This window comes from Heptranchias perlo, chromosome 11, assembly GCF_035084215.1.
Source record: "Heptranchias perlo isolate sHepPer1 chromosome 11, sHepPer1.hap1, whole genome shotgun sequence".
In the NCBI taxonomy this organism is placed as follows: Eukaryota; Metazoa; Chordata; class Chondrichthyes; order Hexanchiformes; family Hexanchidae; genus Heptranchias; species Heptranchias perlo.
Window position 1 is genome coordinate 76,189,207 of NC_090335.1, and position 23,639 is coordinate 76,212,845.

A 23,639-nucleotide genomic window follows, 5' to 3' on the forward strand; every position below is an offset into this window, starting at 1 on the left:
CATTCAGTCATATTATGCAAGATGTTCCCTTACTGTCTGTTTGTTAACTAATTCTCTTTCATTACTCATCACCAAATTCAGTATGACCAGCTCTCTTGTTGGTTCTAAAACATATCGTCCTAGAAATCATTTTGCCCCCACCCCAGATTGCTTCCTGCTCCACGGTGTCATGGTTAGCATTCTGGCCCTCCTGCCCGCAGCCTTCTTCCTTATCCTCACAGGAAGCAAGAACATCGTTTCTATTTGACAGGACCAGTTTCAGCAGTCCCTCGTTCCCTACCTCCACTAGGTTTCCCCTACCCTGCTAACTATCGATGTTCGGGAAATACTATTTCCTCTGGTTGGGAAGTCAGTAACAAGAAGTTATCAATTAAAAATTTTAAATTGTCACTGAGTGAGGAAAGCAGTTAGAAGAAATTTCTTTAGTCAGAGGATTGAAGGAGCATCCAATGCTTCATCACAGAGAGTAGCTGAGACCCATTACATGTTTTATTGCAGATAAGAGCAGATAAACATCTGAAGCAGAGGCAGATGTAGGCTCAAGGCAAGCAAGGCAAAGAGCTGGCATAGATACACTGGACCAAATGGCCTGTCTCTGTGCTGTTACTCTCTATTCCCTCCCTCTCAGTTCAGTTTTCCTGCAATTTTACTTTGAGCCCATTAACAAAGTGTAACCTAAAGTAGGTTTGACACTTACATACTCGAGACTCTTAAATGCTCAGTGAGTCGGAGGGCATGCTGCTTTGTCACCCTTTTGTGGTTAGTTTTTTGACTTTTTGTCCCCACTGCAACTCTCCTTTAATGGCTAGCTGTGGCTGTTAAAGAGCTGCTGTTTCACCACATCTTCCCATCCCCAGTTAAGCGTGTCACAGTTTCCCATGGTCACGAAAACACTCCCTGCATGGCAACTTTCGTTATGGCACACACACTGACATGAAAGGTAGTTTTTTTAAATCAACAGCCTGTTTAAGATTTCTGAGATATAAACTGATAAAGCTGCATAACGTGTCAAGAGTCTTTCCTAAAGTCAGCAGAGTATTATTCAACAATAGTGATTGCAGGAAAGGAACTACCAGATGGTGTGTGAGTGTTACGCGTAAATAGAAATCTGCCACCCTGAAAGTGCATTACAGATAAGCCTTTAAGTGTTAATGTAAGATCACTAATAAGGCTTACTGGAACTAGGAGAGGGCTCAGCTGTTCAGGGCACTGCAAATGACGAAGAATCTGTCTCTTTGTCTAATCTTTACTCCACGGCTCTATTTGAAATGACGTCAAACTGTACGTGCTACAGCACAATCCACAGTAAAGAGGGCAACACAAGTTCAGCAGATGGCTGAACACATTTCATATGGTTTCACTGGCTGGTCATATTTTCTTTTTTAGGAAAGAAGTGAAGACATAAAACATATTTAGTAACTTTACGATACTGTTTGTAAAAAGTGTGTATATGTACATTTATCTGTATCCCGATCTATCTATAATAATGATTTTAAAGCAGTCAGTTATGCTTATGTCTCCACTACAACCCATGTTATATTTTGCTTTGAGATACAAGTGTAATCTGTCCATAAATTAAAAAGGATAGGGCAATTTTTCTCTATTTTATGTCCTAAATATGCCTATTCCCATTATGTCAGGTCTCCATCCGCTTTGAGTTTCATGGAAATGAAGCTATCCTTAAGTGTGGCTGGAGAGCTCCCACCTGAAACAGACAGAAGCATTTAAATCCAGTGTGAATGTGGTAGGAGTGAGTATAGAACGCCTCCCAAGTAATTTTCCAAACACCCAAAAGCTGCCGTTGCAGCCTGCCCCCTCAGATTGGAGGGTTTGAGAATGAGCTTGCTGCATTCTGTTTTTGGATAAAAGCCAGTCAGCCTTAGTGCAGGCCTGACACCTCAAAGAGCAGGGCAGGCAGAATTTTCCCATGGGGGTTCCTCCACCCATTTTAAATAGGCTAAAGATACAAAAAAAGCTTTCCCAGAGAGCTTGGTCTGTGAAAATGGAAAGAACTGCAGCTAGCTATTGAAGTGGTAATGGAGAAATTGATCACAGTAGCACTGCATGGGCATATCAGCTAGAGAATGCTGTAGTATGCCTCCGTTACTCCACCTGGACCTGTATTCCACACATTCCTGATACCAATTCTAAAATTGCCAAGAAAATGAGTGATCAATGTGTGGAATAAACTTCCAGATAGAGCAATATACATGTACTTCCTCCAATTTAGGTGTCAGCTGTGACTCAGTAGGTAGCACTCTTAGCTCTGAGTCAGAAGGTTGTGGGTTTGAGTCCCACTCCAGGGACTTGAGCACAAAATCCAGGCTGACACTCCAGTGCATTACTGAGGGAGTGCTGCACTGTCTTTCAGTGCCGTCTTTCAGATGGCAGAGTAAAAGATCCCACAGCACTATTCAAAGAAGAGCAGGGGAATTCTCCCCGGTGTCCTGGCCAATATTTGTTCCTTAACTAACACCACTAAAACAGGTTATCTGGTCATCATCTCATTGCTGTTTGTGGGAGCTTGCTGTGCCCAAATTGGCTGCCACATTTCCTACATTACAACAGTGACTCACTTACAGCAAAAAAGTACTTCATTGGCTGTAAAGCACTTTGGGATGTCTTGAGGTCTTGAAAGGCACAATATAAGTACAAGTCTTTCTTTTTACTTTTTCTAGTTTAGTATACTGTATTCGCTCCTCATGGTGCGGTCTCCTCTACATTGAGGAGACCAAACGCTGATTAGGTGATCACTTTGCTGAACACCTCCATTCTGTCCGCAGGTACGACCCCAAACTCCGTTACTTAATCACTTCAATTCCCCACCCCACTCTGACCTCTGTTATTGGCCTTCTATAGTATTTCAGTGAAGCTCCGTGTAAGCTCAAGGAACAGCACCTCATCTTTCTACTGGCCTTAACATGGACTTTAACAACTTCAGACCTTAACTACAAGTCCCATTTTCTCTCTGGCAGTCAGTGCTGGCAGTGCAGCGGATGGGTGTGCCAGTGTTTCTGGGGATAATGGGGGGATGGTACTAGTGGTGGGCACCCCCTATCAGAACACTACTGGTGTCTGGTCTGTGCCCTTGGTGTCGACCTGCTTCCTTTTGTTTCTTCTTTCACCAGACTGCTGGGCCACTGAAGCTAGCTCTGCCTTGCCAATTTTTCATGCTACCCTTTACCAACCCCCTCAGCTATTCAACCACTGTGTGTCTCAGATATTGCTTAGATTTCTCTCATTATGTCTCCCTATGACTCCTGCTAATATCATATTTGCTTTTTAAGCATCTCCTGTCCTCCACCCAAGCAGGAGGTGCTGTCGAAGAAGCCTTGGTGACTTGCTGCAGTGCATTCTGTAGATAGGACACGCTGCAGCCATGGTGCGCTGGTGGTGGAGGGAGTGAATGTTTAAGCTGGTGGATGAGGTGCCGATCAAGCGGACTGCTTTCTCCTGGATGGTGTCGAGCTTCTTAAGTGTTGTTGCAGCTGCACCTATCCGGGCAAGTGGAGGGTATTCCATCACACTCCTGACTTGTACCTTGTAGGTGGTGAAGAGGCTTTAGAGAGTCAGGAGGTGAGCCATTCACCACAGAATACCCAGCCTCTGGCCTGCTCAAATTGGTTGTACTTATTTAGTGTTGAATCTGCTAAAAGTCCTAGGTCCCTTTCAACTTCATCCTCAGCTATTTCAACATCATTCAAGGAGCTTGTATGTTGCCTATTTTTCCTTCCTACTTGTCGTACTTTACACTTGTCTGCATTGAATTTCATCGGCCATTCCTCTGCGCCTTATGTATTCTATCTAACTCATTCTGTAATTTCTGAGCTGCTGATTCCACTGCCCCATCTAGTTTGATATCATCTGTCAATTTGAGCACTTCGCATTGAGTTTCTGAACCCAGGTCATTGATGCCAATTAAAAACAGTAGTGGTCCCAGCACTCACTGCTTCCCCCCATTCTGACACAGTTTGTAGTGGAGATATGTTGCAGTTTAGGCTGCATGTTTGTCGTGCACACAGGAACAGGTACAGATGTAATAAAACATCCCAAAGCGCTTTGCTGAGACATAAATAACCGGACATCGGTTGTGGGAGATTTTGGCTGTTCACTGAAAGCTTGGGTGGGAATCAGGGTTTCAGGGGCTGAAGCCGGCCGCTAACCTTCCGGCCCCTGGAGTAAGTCCAAGGAATTGGATAGCGCTTACAAGGAGCCAGCACGGGCACGATGGGCCGAATGGCCGCCTTCTATGTTGTATCATTCTATGATTCTAACTCCCGGGCCTCATCTACAGGCCCCAACTCTGACTCCAGGCCTCATTTAAAGCCCTGACTCTGACTCCAGGCCTCATTTACAGGCCCCAACTCTGACTCCAGGCCTCATTTACAGGCCCCGACTCTGACTCCAGGCCTCATTTAAAGCCCGGAGTTACAGTGACCGAGTTTGACATCACTCCGTTATCACTGCGCTGTTTGAATTCGTGCGCCCATACATGCGTAGACATTCAACGTCTGATGCTAGATTATGTTTTGAAATTTTCAGTTTGAGCAGAATATTCTGACTATACTAGGAACATAGGAACAGAAGGAGGCCATTCAGCCCCTTGAGCCTGTTCCGCCATTCTGTTAAATAATGGCTTATCTGTATCTTAACTCCATCTACCCACCTTGGTTCCATAATCCTTAATACGTTTACCTAACAAAAAGCTATCAGTTTCAGTTTTGAAATTTTCATTTGACCCCCAGCCTCAACAGCTTTTTGGGGGAGAGAGTTCCATATTTCCCCTACCCTTTGTGTGAAGAAGTGCTTCCCGACATCACCCCTGAACGGCCTGGCTCTAATTTTAACGTTATGCCCCCTTGTTCTGGACTCCCCCCACCAGAGAAAATAGTTTCTCTCTATTTACCCTATCAAATCCTTTAATCATCTTAAACACCTCAATTAGATCACCCCCTAATCTTCTGTACTCAAGGGAAAACAAGCCTCGTCTGTGCAACCTGTCCTCATAATTTAACCCTTTTAGACCCAGTATCATACTACACTTCTAAATTTTCAGTTTGAACAGAATATAACACCAAGCTACGTTTTGAAATTTTTAACTTGTCTAAAGAAAAATATCTACTTAGATGGATTTTAATTGATTGTATTTAGCTACTAACTATCTATTCCTTACACAGACTTCACTCTTGAGTATCTGACATATTGTAATTTTAATAATACATTCAGCGACATTTACAAAATGAGCAGTGATGCAGCTGACCATTAATGCTGTTTTATGCACTAGATCCAGATACGGAAGTTTGTCTCCATGTTCTGCGGCTCATTCAGTCTCTGATTCTTGAACCGGAGGTTTTCTCCAGAGTGGCAACACAGCTCCGTGAATCTCTGCCGGAGCAGCGTGTTCTAGAACTTACCAACAACCGTAACCCAGATCTCCGCAACATAGCAAGTGAGCTGCTAGAGGACATGAAAATGCTTTCTATTTAACTAGAGCTTGTTTTACTTGAGCCAGTAGTTTTTGTTGCAGAATTTATTCACATTTGAAAACTTTGTTTGGTATATGAGTAGAAAAGAGTGTAGATCTCAGTTTCATTTTATAGGGTGCAAATGTGATAAACTGCTGTTGCTAATTAATGGCCAAGCGTGGTATGGTGGGTTTGTGCCTCCGAATGTTCCAAAAGAAGACAACTTTGGTACAACGTGACTCTTAAGACGAAGCTGGATTTCTGGAGAACTGTAATGGGTGAATATAAGATTGCAGAGTTTAAATAACAAGATTTCCCCATTCCCATACATTACTCTCTGGTTGAAAGGCCAGGAAAGTGAACTGCTTTTAGCTTCCTACTGGTACCCCTCCTGAACCACACACTAGGTGCATAAGAAGGGTGATTTGGCCTCCGACTTTTTTACCCTCCCTTTAGAGGTATGCCTGTAGCACAGAAACAAAAGTGGAATTGTGGGCCAAACCTTAATTATACCATTGCCTGTCATCGCATGTTGCCGCTCCAGTCGCTGCCCTGCTCACAGCATGAAAACATTAATAAGCTGAAATGTCAACATGTATGTGTGTGCTGTGACAATAGAGAAATTTCCACTCCTAATGCACAATCTAAACTGGTTAGGAAAGTCAAGCCGCTACTTTCACCTCCAAAATGTCTGTACAGTAACATTGCTGACCGCAATTTTCAGGCTTTAGCTTTATGCTTTTCTGTGATCCGTATGACCGCGGATTTGCTGAGCTAAAGCTTTTTATGATTTAATAGACTTCTGTGTAACCAGGGGTGCTTATGAAGCTCATCTAAATGCATTTTTCATTAAGAGATGAATGCTGATGATTTGTAGAGGTTGATTGACTCATCAGCACACATTAGGTCTCTGGATTTACTCTCACTCCAGGACTGACAGCGGTTACGTATGTACCGGTTACATTGAAATAATTACAGATACTTCCTATACGTTTGTTTAATAAAAGTTTGCAGTTATTTTACCCGAATCTCCAGTTTATTCTCGGGTTTTACCTGTGGTTGGAAATCTAAGGTTTGAGAAAGATGTTGGCTCCAAAAATCCATAAACCTTCTGGTGGATTTGGGACAGTGGAGACTTGCAGTAGCAGAAATTGGGATGAGCCTGTTATTCCAGATCTCTGTCCCATTCAACCTTGTGCTGGGGGTTCCAGTGTGGCCAGGTGCAGTATCCGCCCAATCACAGTCAAGCGTCATAAATGAAGGCTGGACCAGTGGAATGACCTCACCCACCAGCTGTTGTCCTCAGTGTTGTACACCTGCAAGAGGTGCACGGTCCTTCTCAGCAGCCCACAAGAGTGTTTCAGGCTGTTTTTATAAACTGGAACACTGATGAAAATCAGATTTAACCATCGGGAAATTGGGCTTCCGAGAAAGGCTGATTTCCAGTTTTCACCAAAATCTTAAGCCGGGCCCGTCGGCTCTGCCTCAAGTCACGGCTGCATTTTCCTCCTACCCAACTATGGGCACTCCAGCTGAGCCTATACTGGTACAGGGTGCCTGACAACAAAAGACAGAATGTCTGACCCAAGGATATCTGACTCGGGTGCTTTAGATGTTCCACCCAGTCACTTTTATGTCAGCACGGTGGGATTGCAGGTTTCCTGCTCCAGCTTTGGGAGAAAATTATTACAGCAGACTGCTTGCTTCTGAGATTTGGCAGTATAAATGTTGCTTTTCTTGTTGGGAATTTAAAAAAATATATTAGTGGATTTCTTGCAATGTTGCTCCGGGGGAGGGAAGATGCAGGTGGGAGGCAGGCTGGGAACTCCCATGGCCACTTGTCTGATTTTGCTCCTGTAACATGAACAGTAATAGCACTTTGGTATCAATCAGTTGCAACTCATTCATTTGTATGGACAGTGCTGGCTAAATTCATTCATACTGAGGCAAAAGGGTTTGTCAAGGGTTGATGTTCTCTGGATAGATAGAGAGGTTATAGAAAAAAATAGATTAAGAAGATATAAACATAGGGAAGGTAATACAGAAAAGGGAACTATAATAATTCAAAGGTGAAGATACTCAGCTGGAGGAGAGCTAATTTCAGGGAGTTGAAAAGGGATCTGGCCCAGGTGGAATGGAAACAAACATTATCGGGTGATACAGCAAATGAGCAATGGGAGGTCTTCAAGGAGGAGATAGTTTGGGACAGGCTAAATACATTCCCACGAGGGGAAAAGAAAGGGCATCCAAAGCTAGAGCTCCCTGAATGACTAAAGAAATTGGGAATAAAATGAAACAGTAAAAGGAGGCTTATGACAAATGTCAGGTTCATAATACAATAGAGAATCAAGCAGAATACAGAAAGTACAGGGGAGAACTGAAAAAGGAAATAAGAAGGGCAAAGAGAATGTATGAGAAAAGTTTAGTGGCTAACATAAAAGGGAACACAAAACTATTTTATAAACATATAAATAGTAAAAGGGTAGTCAAAGGAAGGGTGGAGTCGATTAGCAACCAAAAAGGAGATCTTGTGGAGGCAGAGGGCATGGCTGAGGTACTAAATGAGTACTTTGCATCTGTCTTCACAAACAACAACAACTGGCTTTTTTTTAAAGAGTTTTTAACGTAGTAAAATGTCCCAACGTGCTTCACGGGAGTGTTATCAAACAAAATTTGACACTGAGCCACATTAGGAGATATCAGGTTAGGTGATCAAAAGCTTGGTCAAAAAGGTAGGTTTTAAGGAACGTCTTAAAGGAGGAGAGAGGCGGAGAGGTTTAGAGAGGGAATTCCAGAGCTAAGGACCTAGACAGCTGAAGGCACGACCGGCAATGATAGAGCAATTAAAATTGGGGATGCGCAAGAGGCAAGAATTGGAGGAGCGCAGAGATCTCAGTGGGTTGTAGGGCTGGAGGAGGCTACAAAGATAGAGAGGGACGAGGCCATGGAGGGATTTGAAAACAAGGATGAGAATTTTAAAATTGAGGCGTTCCCGGACAGGAAGCCAATTTACGTCAACGAGCACAGGGGTGATGGGTGAACAGGACTTGGTGCAAGTTAGGATACGGGCAGCAGAGTTTTGAATGAGCTCAAGTTTATGGAGGGTGGAAGATGGGAGGCTGGCCCGGTGAGCATTGGAAAAGTCTAGTCTAGTCCAGGCATGGATGAGGGTTTCAGCAGCAGATGAGCTGAGGCAGGGGCGGAGATAGATGATGTTACGGAGGTGGAAGTAGGCGGTCTTGGTGATGGAGCGGATATGTGGCTGGAAGCTCATCTCAGGGTCAAATAGGACGCCAAGATTGGGATAAGGGTAGGTGAGTTTATTTGGAGGGAGAGATTAAGCAAGGATAGCAGGGCAGTGAACCCAGAGGAGAGAGAACATGATGAGTTGAGATGGAGGTTGAAGTCACCGAGGATGCAGAGGCTGAGGGAGGAAAGCAATGAAGATATCTCGGTGAGAAACACAGCGTGCTACTTGGGTGGGCAGTAGAGAACCAGGATTTTAAAGGAGAGGCGAAAGAGGTGAAACAAGGTGAGATGCTCAAAGGAGGAGAATGTGCCAGAGGAGTAGGGGACAGTAGGTTCCTTCATTGTCGCTGGGTCAAAATCCTGGAACTCCCTTCCTAACAGCACTGTGGGAGAACCTTCACCACATGGACTGCAGCGGTTCAAGAAGGCAGCTCACCACCACCTTCTCGAGGGCAATTAGGGATGGGCAATAAATGCCGGCCTTGCCAGCGACGCCCACATCCCGTGAACGAATAAAAAAAAAGACCAAGGTGTGATTTGGTGATAGGGCCACTCTGCCACCGCAGAGTTCTGGGCAGGGCTAGTGGTGGAAAGTATAGCCAGGCGGGGAGGCTTCATTAAGGGGAAGGAGTCATCACCCGTTGGCCAGGTTTCTGTCAAGGCCATGATGTCGATGCAATCATCCACAGTAAGCTCATGGATGGCAAGGGCCTCGCTCACAAGTGAACAGACATTCTGGAGGGAGATGTGGAGAGGGGCAGTGATAGCTGATCGACTGGCAGAGTCCACAGGGTAGCTGTGGGAGGGGTGAGTGGGACAGGAAGGAGATTGGCAAGATGAGTACTTTGCATCTGTCTTCAAAAAAGGAGAGGATGCTGCTAGTGTCACAGTAAAGGAGGAGGGGGTAGAGAAATTGGATAGGATAGAATAGATAAATAGGAGGTACTTAAAAGGCTGGCAGTGCTAAAAGTAGATAAGTCACCCGGTCCAGATGGGATGCATCCTAGGCTGCTGAGTGAAGTACGGGTGGAGATAGCGGAGGGTCTGGCCACAATCTTCAAATCCTCCTTGGATATGGGAGTGGTGCCAGAGGACTGGAGGATTGCAAATGTTACACCCCTGTTCAAAAAAGAGGAGAGAGATAAACCCGGTATCCATAGGCCAGTCAGCCTAACATCAGTGGTGGAAAAACTTAAGACCATAATCCGGGACAAAATTAATTGTCACATGGAAGAATATGGGTTAATAAATGACATGGATTTGTAAATCTTTATAAAACACTGGTTAGGCCCTACTTGGAGTATTGTGTCCAATTCTGGGTACCACACTTTAGGAAGGATGTCAATTATTTTAAATCTGTGTCCTCTGGTACTGATCCTCCTGTCAGTGGAAACAGTTTCTCTCTATCTACTCTATCAAAACCCCTCATAATTTTGAACACCTCTATTACATCTTCCTTTAACCTTCTCTGCTCTAAGGAGAACAAATCCAGCTTCTCCAGTCTATCCATGTAAGTGAAGTCCCTCATTCCTGGTACTATTCTGGTAAATCTCCTCTGCATCTTCTCCAAGGATCAAGATGATTAACTGGGGAAACATCTCATAGGAGCACTAACTTAGATACAGAGGTAATTGAGTTGTCTGATAAATTTGTTTTGTCCTGGATTTGTTGTTTATATTTGTAGTAAAGTGAGGGCAAGACCCAAGAGGCTGGAGTGAAGGAAGGCGATGGGCTGGTGGTAGTAAGGATGGTGGTGATACGGACTGCTGGTGTATTGGGATAGAGCGGATGGTTCAGGTGAAGCGTTCCTCGATGTACTGCTCGCTCAGAACTCCGGCAGCTCGGAGCACTGATGGTCAATGCCTCTCCTGCTCTTCCTTCTCTTCATGCTTCTCCTTCTCTCTTGCTCCTCCTCCTCCTCTGCTGCTGCGCCTCCTGTACTTGTTGCTGCCTAGGTGGTGGTAAGGGTTGGTCCCTTATGATAGCAAAGTTATGGAGCATGCAGCAGACGACCACAAATTTGGATAGCCGCTCAAAGCTCCTCCCGAATGGCCCAGGCAGCAGAAGTGTTGCTTGAGCACGCTGATTGTTTGCTCGATAATGTTTCTGATGGTGGCATGGCTCTCGTTATAGGCACGCTCTGCAGCTGTGACCGGGTTCCTGGCAGGAGTCATGTCTGGAGGGGATACTCTTGTCACCCAGTAGCCAGTCTGTAACCTGATGGCCGGCTAGAATAAAAGCAACATTGAGGACTGGCACAGGATGAAAGAGTCATAACTACTGGCAGGATATCAGGCACAGACCTGCATGATGCACTGCCTGTGGTTGCAAACCAGCTGTACACTGAGGGAGTGGAATCCCTCTCAATTGATAAAGATGCCAGGCCGGTGATTGGGTGTACACAAGGAAATGTGCTTGTAGTCTATGGCACCTTGCACCCTGGGGAGGCCTGCAATATGAGCGAAGCCTAGTGCTCTCTCGTCCTGCTTCGCTCTGTTCTTGGGGAAGGAGATGTAAGAGTTCTTCCTGGTGTAGAAAGCCTCAGTGACCTCCGTGATACAGCGGTGGACTGCAAACTGGGAGATGTTGCTGATGTCACCAAGTGCAGCCTGAAAGGAGCCCGTGGCATAAAGGTGAACTTGAAAGCCACAAGCTGTGCAGCCCATGCCCTGGTGTGAGGCTGCAGTTGTGGCTGCAGCAGGTTACGTAGCTCGATGACAGACTCCTTTGTGAAGCAAAGGCACCTCATACATTGCTCCTCTGAAAAGTTCATGTAGGAGAAGTGCTCTCTGAAGACCCTCTGTGGGTACGGCCTCCTGCATAATGCCCTCCTCCTCCTTCCTCTTGTTCCAGCTGCTCCTGTTCTCTGGAGTCCGTGCATTGATCATCTCAGTCAAATAAGAGCAGCATTAAGACGAAGATTAGCCTTAAACCACTTTGCTTAAAAGTCATTGTTTCTTGCACAGCATTCCAGGATCAGGTCCCCCCCTGGACTAACATGCAAACACAAGGTATGTTAGCACCCATATATATCCTTGATATGCACAGCCATAATATACAGCATAAAGGGCAGAGGTCCTCTAAGAAAATACCAACAACAATAGCCCTTGAAACTATGTGCAGTTGTTTGGAAGTCTAATGTGCTTCTTGTGTGGTCTACTTTTTGTTTGCCCAGTTCTTCCCCTTGGTAATATTGAGTGTCGGGTTCTAGGTTATCTAATGCACCTTCTGAAGGGACATGTGGTGCCGAGCTGCTGGATGTCCCTCAGCAGTTCCTGGAATGGAGATGGCCCATGGCCTACCTTGTCAGTAGAAGCCTGTGCAGTTGCAGGGCTACTTGTGCTGCTGTGGTGGCTTCCTGGGTTGCTCAGAGAGACACCTCCTCATCTCTCCCTCCTCCTGCCATGCACCTGCTGTTGGGTATGGTAGTGCAGTGGTTATGTCACCGCACCAGTAATCCAATAGGCCTGGACTAATAATCCAGTATGAACGTGAGTTCTAATCCCACTGCAGCAGTTTGAGAATTTGAATTCTGTTTTGAAAAATCTGGAAATAAAGAGCTGGTATCGGTAAAAGTGACCATGAAGCTGTTGGATTGTCGTAAAAACTCAACTGGTTCACTAATGTCCTTTAGGGAAGGAAACCTGCCGTTCTTACCCGGTCTGGGCCTGTATGAGACATATCCACGTCTTTCTCTCCCTAATCTGGAGGGAATTGCAGGCGACAAGGACACTCTCCCCAAGCCAGCTGTTTCCGCTTTGAATAAGCAGATCAGGATCCGATGATGTCATCTGCTATTTTAACCAGAGGCTTGAGCAACGGTGGCTTCCTCGCCAGGTAAAACCTGCCGAATGCAGCAGCCAGGGCTGGTAGAGGCCCAGCATTTTAAGTTCTTAAAAAAACAATTTTAGTTTCGTTGTGGGCTCGGAGCTCGATTTTAAGTCGGCATGTTAGAGGCCCCGCCGTTAAAATCGGCCTTCCTGCTACTGCTCCAGGACAAGTCGGCCACTCGCTAAGCCACATTCCTGACCGGCAGTTAAAATCGAGCCCCACATCTCTGGTAAACAGAGGCACTGCTGCAGATACCCCTGGGGTTTTGCCACGTGATCCAGAGGTATCTGCAGTTAGAGCTATGGAAATTTATAACACAGAAGGAAGTGATCCGGCCCATTTTATCTGTGCCAGCTCTTTGCTAGAGCAATCCAAAATGAATCCCACTGCCCCACGCACTCCCCATAGCCCTGTATCTTCCTTTGCTTCCAATATTTAACCATTTTTTCCTTAAAAGATATATTAGTCTCTGCCTGAACTGCTCCCTGTGACAATGCAATCCGTGCTCCAACAAACCGTATGAAGAAATTTCTCCTAACCTCTCTTAATGGCAATTTTAAATTGATGACCTTGACTCTCCAACCAGAGGAAATGGTCTTTCCCGAAGCAGGTAGTGGACATCCAGACTAGCCATCATACCGTGCAGTATTCTTTCCACACTCTCAAAGGACTCAATGAATTGATGGTGCTCAGAAAGCAACTTTGGTATAATTCCCAGAACTCAGCATCTGATAGTGGCCTAGAAGAGGCAATCCAGCCCATTTCAGGCTTCTCTGCTGTGGCCTCCTGCATTTACTCCTCTTCACTCATGCTGTGTGCCTCACCCAGTGCTCCCTACTCTAACTGTTAACACTACACGTTCGCCCCAAGTGGATATTCGTGGGATGATGTTTGCCGCAGGTGGAGTGAGTGACAGTGTGGAGTGAGCGAGGCAGTGTGGAGTGAGTGACACAGGAGGAGTGAGTCATTGTGTGGAGTGAGTGACAGTGTGGAGTGAGTCATTGTGTGGAGTGAGTGACAGTGTGGAGTGAGCGACGCAGTGTGGAGTGAGTCATTGTGTGGAGTGAGTGATACAGGAGTGAGTCATTGTGTGGAGTGAGTGACTGGAGTGAGTGACGCAGTGTGGAGTGAGTCATTTTGTGGAGTGAGTGACATTGGAGTGAGCGACGCAGTGTGGAGTGAGTGACACTGTGGAGTGAGTGACAGTGTGGAGTGAGTCATTGTGCGGAGTGAGTGACAAAGTGTGGAGTGAGCGACGCAGTGTGGAGTGAGTCATTGTGTGGAGTGAGTGACAGTGTGGAGTGAGCGATGCAGTGTGGAGTGAGTGACTGAGGAGTGAGCAATGCAGTGTGGAGCAAAGTGGATGTGCACTGCTGCTCCTCTTTGAGGGAAGAGAAAGGAATGAATGGATTCCGATTCAGGTTCTCCAGTGGGGACCGTAGTGTGTCCACTCACTGCCAGGATGAACTCTTTAAGATGTATCAAAGTCTGGAGATTTGAGGGTCCGCTCTAGTTTATAGACTCAACCTTCTATTGTGGACTTCCTTGGTCTCCAGTCAGAAGATACAATCAAAATGCTGACTGTTTCCAGAGGCCTGCTAGAAGTAGGCAATTGGCCACTGTGCTTCCCTGAGCAGAAGTGCAAGAACAAGCAGCATGCAAATGGGTACTGGGGGAGTCTTTAATGGACCTTCCCACCTTCAGTGAAATGTTCCTGGAGAAGGTAAAACATGTTTCATAGATGAATATAGGTTGCCTTGTGTTAGTGGTAGAGAGCATCAAGGAGTATATAAAGATAAAAAGGCATTCCACAAGTACAAAGTCTGTGTGTGTGTGTGTGTGTGTGTGTTGCACGCATGCTACTGCAGACCGCTGCAGAGATAAGTAAAGGACTCATTCATTTTGGCAAACTTCTTGAGGGCGCTAAATGTCTTTCTCAGCTGGGAGGCTGATCTCTTTGCTGGAAACACTGCGTTGATCTCCTCGGTCATCTCTCAGGCTGCCCTAACTGCATCTTGCTGAGGAAGGTGCTACTTGTCAAAAAATGACACCTTCTTACCAGGACCTCCTTTAACATCACCTTCAGGGCTCTCTTGCTAAAGGAATGGTCCTCCCTCTCACCTGGGAATTGTTGGACTTTTGGTTCATTTCCTGAAGACTTGCACTACAGGTGTGCACTGCAGGCCACCAAACAGTGAACATGAGATCGCTTAGAAAGCTCAGAGACATATGTAAGAACATATATTGGATGATTTAAGTTATCCCAAGATAGAGTAGAATAAAGATAATGAGTCAGAAATCGGTCCCGAAATAATGGAGGAGCTCAACAGTGCTCTCCGTTGCTAGTGGTGAATTGAAGGAGCAAGTTCCCGCGTTTGCAAATGCGCAATGAAACGCAGGAATCCGGAACTTGCTCCTATTGGTTCGCCGACGATATGACAGTTTCGAATTAAAGGGCCATCGCACACTGCAATCAGAGAAATCATTGAAAAAGCACCAACTTGCTTATCTGCCCAGTTGGAAAGTAACTAATTACACCACCACACAGATACACTTAAAAAAAACAGGTCTAAGTTTTAACAACGCGGTTAGTCTTAATGACTGCCAAGCAACTAAAATTTAACTTTTAAAAATGTGGAGTCTCATATTACTCCTTTTAATAGTTTTTGATCATTAACATTTTTTTAAATTAAAAAATGTTTTAATTTTTTTTTACTTTTCCCTCTGTCTCTTTAATTTAATTCAATTATTTCTTTGGCTTTTTATTTTGAAAAATTGGAATTTTTATTTACAATGACATACAGAATACTAACTTTAAATGAATGTGGTCTGCTTGTCTGCTTAAGCAATGCCGCCTGAATCTGTGGGCGTGACTTCTTTTCCTGACAGATTTTGTGGGCATGTCTTCTCCTCACAGACTTTTCCAGCCGCGAAGCAACTCACGCTGCTCAGAGGATGGGTTGATAGCGCACATTTTTTTTAAAGTTCAAATTCAAGCTATTCGACACCATAGAGTCTGCAGTAAGTATTTTCATTAAATTAATTCGCAGAAGTGGTAAAAGTGGGGAATGCATTTTAGAATGCATCAAAGACTGCTTCCTAGATCAGTAGGTTTCTATCGTTCTTTGATTTTATTGCAGAAAATGAAGTGGGGCAAAAATCTCAGATAGGGCAGGCGATCATTTGGGAAATAGCAATCACAACATAGTTAAGTTCAATGTGGAAATAGAAACGGTTAATGGAAAGTCAAAGATAAGGGGCTGAACTGGAAAAAGGCAAAGTTCAATGAAAAAATTGACTGGGCAGTAAAATTACCAAACAGGACAGGATGATGGACTTGCAGTGAGGAATCTTCAAATATCAAAAGATTTCTGAAGCTATTTCTCGAGTTTCCACTGAGGTTACCGCGAGAGATCCAGTCCTCCGGCACCTCTCCCATATCCAAGGAGGATTGAAAGGTTGTGATCAGAGCTTCTGCTATCTCCACCCTTGCTTCCCTCAGCAACCTTTGATGCATCCCTTCGGGACCGGATGCCTTGTCACCTTTGAGTGACGCCAATCTTTTTAGTACCTCCTTTCTATCTTTTTACCCTATCCAATATCTCTATTCTCTCCTCCTTTACTGCGACATTAACTTCATCCTCTTTTGTGAAGAAAGATGCAAAGTACTCATTCAGTATCTCAGTCATGCCCTCTGTCTCCACAAGAAGATTTCCTTCTTTGTCCCTAATCAGCCCCACCATTCCTTTAACTATCCTTTTATGTTTATAAAAGATTTTTGGGTTTCCTTTTATGTTACCCGCTAATCTTTTCTCATATTCTCTCTTTGTACTTCTCATATCCTTTTTCAATTTCCCCCTGCACTCTCTGTATTCTGCCTGGTTTTCTACCCTATTCTGTACCTGATATTTGTCGTAAACCTCCTTTTTCTCTTTTATTTTAACCTCTATTTCCTTTGTCATCCAGGGAGCTCTAGCTTTTGATGCCCTATCTTTCCTCTTTAAGGGAATATGCTTGGTTTGACTCTGAACTATCTCTGCCTTGAAGGCCTCCCATTGCTCATTTACTGTTTTCTTGGCCAATCTTTGTTTCCAGTCCACCTGTGCTAGGTCCCTTCTCAAATGACTGAAATTGGCTCTCTTCCAGTTGGGTATTTTCACCTTTGATTTTTCTTTGTCCCTTTCCGTAACTACGTTAAACCTAATTATATTATGATCACTATTACCCAGATGTTCTCCCACTGAAACACACTCCGCTTGTCCAATTTCATTCTCCAAAACTAGATCCTGCTTCCTTCCTCATTGGGCCAGAAATATACTGATTAAGAAAGTTCTTCTGTACACTTTTTGGGAATTCTTCACCCTCCTTGCCCTTTACACAGTTTTTTTCTCAGGCTATATTAAGGTAATTGAAGTCCACTAGAGCAGGGGAGATTAAGTAGAGGTTTTTAAAATTATGAATAGAGTGAATTGGGAAATACTATTTCTTCTGGTTGGGGGGTCAATGAGGAGTGGACATCAATTTAACATTATCACTAAGGGAGTGAGTAGGTTAGGAGAACTTTCTAACAGAGGATTATTTGTGCATAGAATGCTTTGCCACAAGAAGTGGTTGAGGCAGATACCGTTACATCTTTTAAAGGAAAATTGGATAAGTACTTGAAGCAGAGGAAGGTACAGGGCTATGCGGATGCAAATAGACAGTGGGATTAGTTTTGAAATGCTCTACGAAAGAACCAAAACAAACACAATGGCTTCCTTCTGTGCTCTTAACTCTACGGTACCTCTCTTGACTCTAATTTGCCTCTGTACGTTAGATTGCTGTCCACTTCCTCCAGCTCAACGTTGGGAAGATGAAGCCAACACCTTCAATCTCACCACAAACTCTGCTCCTTTGCCATTGATTCCTTCTTCCTCTCCAACAACTGTCTCAAACTCAGTTAGTCGATTCACAAGCTGGCACCTTGTTCAACATGGAACATAGCTTCCTCTCCACCACAAAGACTGCTTACTTCTGCCTCTCTGCCCTTTCACTGCTGAACCCCTCATAAAAGCCTTTGTCATCTCCAGACTTGACTAATCCAATGCATTCCTGCTGGATTCCCATACTCCACCCTCCATGCACAAAACTGCTGCACACATTCTGCCCCACAATAAGTCTCGCTTAGATTAGACTTCTTTTTTATCTAATTGTTTGCTTAATTGTGATGGAAGCAATCGCAATATTGAACTGTATAACAAACACGTCAGCTAAAGCAAATAGCATCTACTAATGTGACCTGGCTATCTATCTTCACTGACTTACAGTCGTTCCCTGTTTGCACACACTTTAGAACACACTTAAATTACAATCTATAGAAATGATCCCCAAAAGTACTAGTTCCAGTACATTAAATTTAAGATATTTGTTCTTCTCTTTAAATCCTTCTATGGTTTCACTCACCATTTCTCTGCAATCTCCTCCAGCCCAAATCCCCTCCCCGCCAAACCCTTCTTCTCACTCTGGCCTTTATTGCATCCTGCCCACTTTGTCCCACCATTAGCAGCATATCCTTCTTCCACTCTCAAATTACCTCCATAAAACCCCCTTCCTCTCCACCTCTCTCTCTTCCTTTAAAAACTTACTCATCACTTTGACATTCCGCATTGGCACTTATTGACTAAATCTAACTCGTTTTGATTCATTCACATTTAATAAATCAGATATTTAATTGTTTTTAAAATATCTACCTTACAACAGTGACTACACTTCAAAAGTAGTTCATTGGCTGTAAAGCGCTTTGGGATGTTTTGAGGTCGTGAAAGGCACTGTATAAATTCAGGTTCTTTCTTTAATAGATAAGTGCTTATTTCAGCTACACTCATTTTTGCCCTATTTGATTTGACGTCTTTTGCCCTATACGGTGTGATGCCTTAGAAATGAAATGGACAAACACTAGACTTTTAATTATATAAATAGATAGATTTATCTGGCGCAATCCTAATGCAGCTGCTTCTACCTTTCTCCAGATTAGCAAGACTGACTGACATGATAGTGAGTCTATTGCATCTGTCATTCAAATGGGTGCTGCCTGGGAAACAGGTGAGACTGCTTGTGACTGGGAATGGACAGCTGCACTTTGCTCAGCCTTCCCTGATTAAAACACTGCCCTTGGTACATTACCAGGATTGTTATTCAGCTTCATTAAAAAAAAGTTATGTCTTTTAGTTCCTCAGTTTCTTGGTGATAGAATCACAGTAATAGCTGCTGTCCACAGTGCTGATTCGGGCATTGTACCCCTTTAAAAAGGGAATGCTTCCCTGGATTTCTGAATGCTAGCGAAGTTTGTTAGAAAAGTTATGTACAAACTTTGGGGTAGAAATTCCTTTATGACCTGTCGATTTTTAGAGTGTGAATTCAGCGTGGAGAGATTCTCCTAAGCAAATCCTCTCCACAGCAAACCAACTGTCTCACCATTTGCCCAACTCCTTCCACCTATCTTCTGCATGCCCTCCAACACTGCTACCTCATTGGCCTTCTTCCTACAAAACTATCAATATAAAGACCAACAGCAAAGCCAAACAAATCAAAACTATTTACTTCACATCGTGCACATTGTGTATTTTACATCTTTTCCCTTCTCTTATTGAAATTAAATCACCCTGGTAAATTCCCTTTGTGCCTAGCCTCAGTACTTGTTGACGTATTCTAGTGCTCCTATGAAATGTTTCCCGTCACAAGGGCCCAGCTGCAGATTGCTGTGTTTCGCACCTGGGCCAGCTGGCTGTGTGGGACCAATAAGGGTGCTGGGTCAGAGGCAGAGGCGTGCTGTGATGGCACTCTGTCTCCACACTCCCCCTGCTCTGCATGAGAGCAGTGAAGGAGTGTATCAATGCTCCTGAAGCCCCATTCCATGCTCTCCTTCATGAATTGAAAGGCTAAGGAAATGATAGACGCCAAAGCAGTCTGAGCTCCCAGTGAAGCTGCCACAGCTGTCACCATTGTGGGCCCCACTGCAGTATTCATAGAGCTAACCACTCGCTCCATGGTTGACTGCATGGCCTCAATGCCATACTGGACGACCCCACACAAGTTAGAGCTGGACTCTCCTGCTCTGCTGTTGTGCGCAAGCTCTCTGGCAGGCTGTCCAGTGCACCTAAAAGATCCTGGCATATAGGGATCAGTCTCTGTAGCCTTGAGATCTTCATCTCTGCCCTCTGCAGCAGGCCAAGGATGCAAGCTGTCCCTCCGGCCAGCTGCTTCCCGGACCCTCCCATCCCCTGCCCATGCTCCTGCGCACTAGTGCTCCGTGAATACCTTGTAGCCAGGAATATTACATACCCAATGCTCCCCTTCTTTCAGCCAGGTCTCTGTTATTGCCACTATATCATAGTCCCATGTGGTGACTTCAGCCTGCAGCTCACCAACCTTATTTACCAAGCTACGTGCATTTACGCATGTGCACTCCATCTCATCTTAGACTGCCTCGCATTTGCCCCTGTCTGATCCATCCTATTTGTGAACTATTCTTTACTCTAGTGCTACTTGTCCCTCCCAGTCCTCTGTGCACTTTGTTTCTCCTCTCTAATGTTTCATCCTGGTGTCTATACCCCTGCCAAATTAGTTTAAACCCTCCCCCACAGCACTAGTTAACCTCCCTTTCTCCATATCAAGCAACCATATCCTTGATTTTTCCACAGTGTTTGACTCATTCACTCATGCTATCCTGAATCACTTCTCCATTGTCATGGGACTGCCTTGCACCCCTCTCAATCGAACACAGTCAGTGCATCTCCAGCGATGATTTCTCTTCCCTTTCCCACATCATCACCTCCAGAATTCCCATCATCTGTATCCTGCCCCTCAGTGACATTATCCGCAGGCACGGCATCAACTTTTATATCCAGCTCTACCTCTCCACCACTTCTCAACCCCACTACCTACCTATCCTACATCAAGGTATTGATGGATCACAGTTTCCTTCAGCTGAACTTCAGGAAGGTACAATTCTATTTCCTTGCCCATGATTTCATCCCCCTCTCTAGTCATTCACACAGGCTGAACAAGACCAGGAAAAACCTTGGCATATTGTTTGACCTTGAGCTAACCTTCAAATCCCACATCCTGTCCATCACCAGTACTGCTTATTTCCATCTTTGCAATGCTGCCCTCCTCCCTCCTAAGTTAGCATTGTTCAAAAAAGGGTGTAAGGATAAACCCAGCAACTACAGGCCAGTCAGTTTAACCTTGGTGGTGGTGAAACTGTTAGAAATGATAATCTGGGACAAAATTATCAGTCACTTGGACAAGTGTGGATTGATTAGGGAAAGCCAGCACGGATTTGTTAAAGGCAAATCGTGTTTTTTTTCATTCGTTCATGGGATGTGGACGTCGCTGGCGAGGCCAGCATTTATTGCCCATCCCTAATTGCCCTTGAGAAGGTGGTGGTGAGCCGCCTTCTTGAACCGCTGCAGTCCGTGTGGTGAAGGTTCTCCAACAGTGCTGTTAGGAAGGGAGTTCCAGGATTTTGACCCAGCGACGATGAAGGAACGGCGATATATTTCCAAGTCGGGATGGTGTGTGACTTGGAGAGGAATGTGCAGGTGGTATTGTTCCCATGTGCCTGCTGCCCTTGTCCTTCTAGGTGGTAGAGGTCGTGGGTTTGGGAGGTGCTGTCAAAGAAGCCTTGGCGAGTTGCTGCAGTGCATCCTGTGGATGGTACACACTGCAGCCACAGTGCGCCGATGGTTAAGGGAGTGACTGTTTAGGGTGGTGGATGGGGTGCCAATCAAGCGGGCTGCTTTGTCCTGGATGGTGTCGAGCTTCTTGAGTGTTGTTGGAACTGCACTCATCCAGGCAAGTGGTGAGTATTCCATCACACTCCTGACTTGTGCCTTGTAGATGGTGGAAAGGCTTTGGGGAGCATTTAACTAACTTGAGTGTTTAACTAACTTGATTGAGTTTTTTGATGAGGTTACAGAGAAGGTAGGTGAGGGCAATGTGGTTGATGTAGTGTATATGGACTTTCAAAAGGCGTTTGATGAAGTGCCGCATTGTAGACTTGTCATTAAGATCGAAGCCCATGGGATAAAGGGGGCAGTGGCAGCATGGATACAAAATTGGAAAAGTAACAGGAGGCAGAGAGTCATGGTGAACGGTTGTTTTTTGGACTGGAGGGAGGTGTACATTGGTGTTCCCCAGGGGACAGTGCTGGGACCATTGCTTTTCTTGATATATACTAATGACTTGGACTTGGGTGTACAGGGCATAATTTCAAAATTTGCAGATGACACAAAACTTGGAAGTGTAGTGAACAGTGAGGTGGATAGTGATAGACTTCAAGAGGATATAGACAGGCTGGTGAAATGGGCAGACATATTACAGATGAAATTTAATGCAGAAACGGTTCTGGGGGAGGTGGGACCAGTACAAACCGGACGGTCTGCACCTGGGCAGGGCCGGGACCGCTGTCCTAGGAGGAGTGTTTGCTAGTGCTGTTGGGGAGGGTTTAAACTAAAGTGGCAGGGGGTTGGGAACCTGAGCAGGGAGAGAGAGGAAAGCGTAACAGGAAGGGACAGAAGGTATGGAGTAATAGGTAAAGTGTTAAAAAAGGAAAAAGCAGGAACTAAGCGTCACAAAACAGATTTGAAAGTTCTTTATCTGAATGCACGTAGCATTCGTAATAAAATGGACGAGTTAACGGCACAAATAACTACGTATGGGTATGATCTTGTGGCCATTACAGAAACATGGCTGCAGGGTGACAACGACTGGGAATTAAATATGCCAGGGTATTTAACAATCAGGAAGGACAGGCAGGAAGGAAGGGGAGGTGGGGTGGCTATGTTAATAAAGGAAGGAATCACTGTAATACAGAGAAATGATATTGGGACAAAGCATCAAGATAATGAAACAGTTTGGGTGGAGATAAGGAATAATAAGGGAAAAAAAACATTAGTGGGCGTAGTATATAGGCCTCCTAATAGTTGCAACTCTGCTGGAAGAAGTATTAATCAGGAGATAGTCGGGGCATGTAATAAGGGAACAGCCATAATTATGGGGGATTTTAATTATCATATTAACTGGACAAATCAAATTGGGCAGAGCAGCCTTGAGGACGAGTTCATTGAGTGCATCAGGGATGGATTTCTTGAGCAGTATGTAACTGATCCTACAAGGGGGCAGGCAACCTTGGACCTGGTCCTGTGTAATGAGTCAGGATTAATTAATAATGTCCTAGTTAAGGATCCCCTTGGAACGAGCGACCACAACATGGTTGAATTCCATATCCAATTAGAGGGTGAGAAGGTTGATTCTCAAACAAGCGTACTGAGCTTGAATAAAGGAGACTATGATGGTATGAGAGCGGAATTGATTAAAGTGGACTGGGAAAATAGATTAAAGGGTAAGACGGTACATGAGCAGTGGTGTTCATTTAGGGAGTTATTTTACAACTTTCAAAATAAATATATTCCACTGAGGAAAAAAGGGTGTAAAAGAAATGACAGCCACCCGTGGCTAAGTAAAGAAATCAAGGATAGTATCCGACTAAAAACAAGGACATATAAGGTAGCCAAACTTAGTGGGAGGATAGAAGATTGGGAATTCTTCAAAAGACAGCAAAAAGTAACTAAAGGATTGATTAAGAAAGGGAAGTTAGATTATGAAAAGAAATTAGCAAAAAATATAAAAACAGATAGCAAGAGTTTCTATAGTTATATAAAAAGAAAAAGGGTGGCTAAGGCAAACATAGGTCCCTTAGAGGATGAGACCGGGAAATTAATGGTGGGAAACATGGAGATGGCAAAAATGCTGAACAAATATTTTGTTTCAGTCTTTACAGTAGAGGACACTAAGAATATCCCAACACTGGACAAACAGGGGACTCTCGGGGGGGAGGAGCTAAATACGATTAAAATCACTCAGGAGATGGTACTCAGTAAAATAATGGGACTCAAGGCGGATAAATCCCCTGGACCTGATGGCTTCCATCCTAGGGTCTTGAGGGAAGTGGCAGTAGGGATTGTGGATGCTTTGGTGATAGTTTTCCAAAATTCCCTGGACTCAGGAGAGGTCCCGGCAGATTGGAAAACTGCTAATGTAACACCGTTATTT

The 23,639-nt window shown here is 44.6% G+C and overlaps 1 protein-coding gene across 1 annotated transcript in view; it reads left to right on the forward strand.

Moving 5' to 3' along the window:
- The window catches only part of hsf2bp (heat shock transcription factor 2 binding protein), a 76,134-nt gene extending 69,650 nt beyond the window's left edge, over positions 1 to 6,484 (forward strand). The window contains exon 8 of the mRNA XM_067992408.1: positions 5,285 to 6,484. Coding sequence (XP_067848509.1) covers positions 5,285 to 5,487 — 203 coding nt within the window. The 3' untranslated portion in view covers positions 5,488 to 6,484. The remainder of the gene's footprint in view (positions 1 to 5,284) is intronic.
- Positions 6,485 to 23,639: the final 17,155 nt, after the last annotated feature.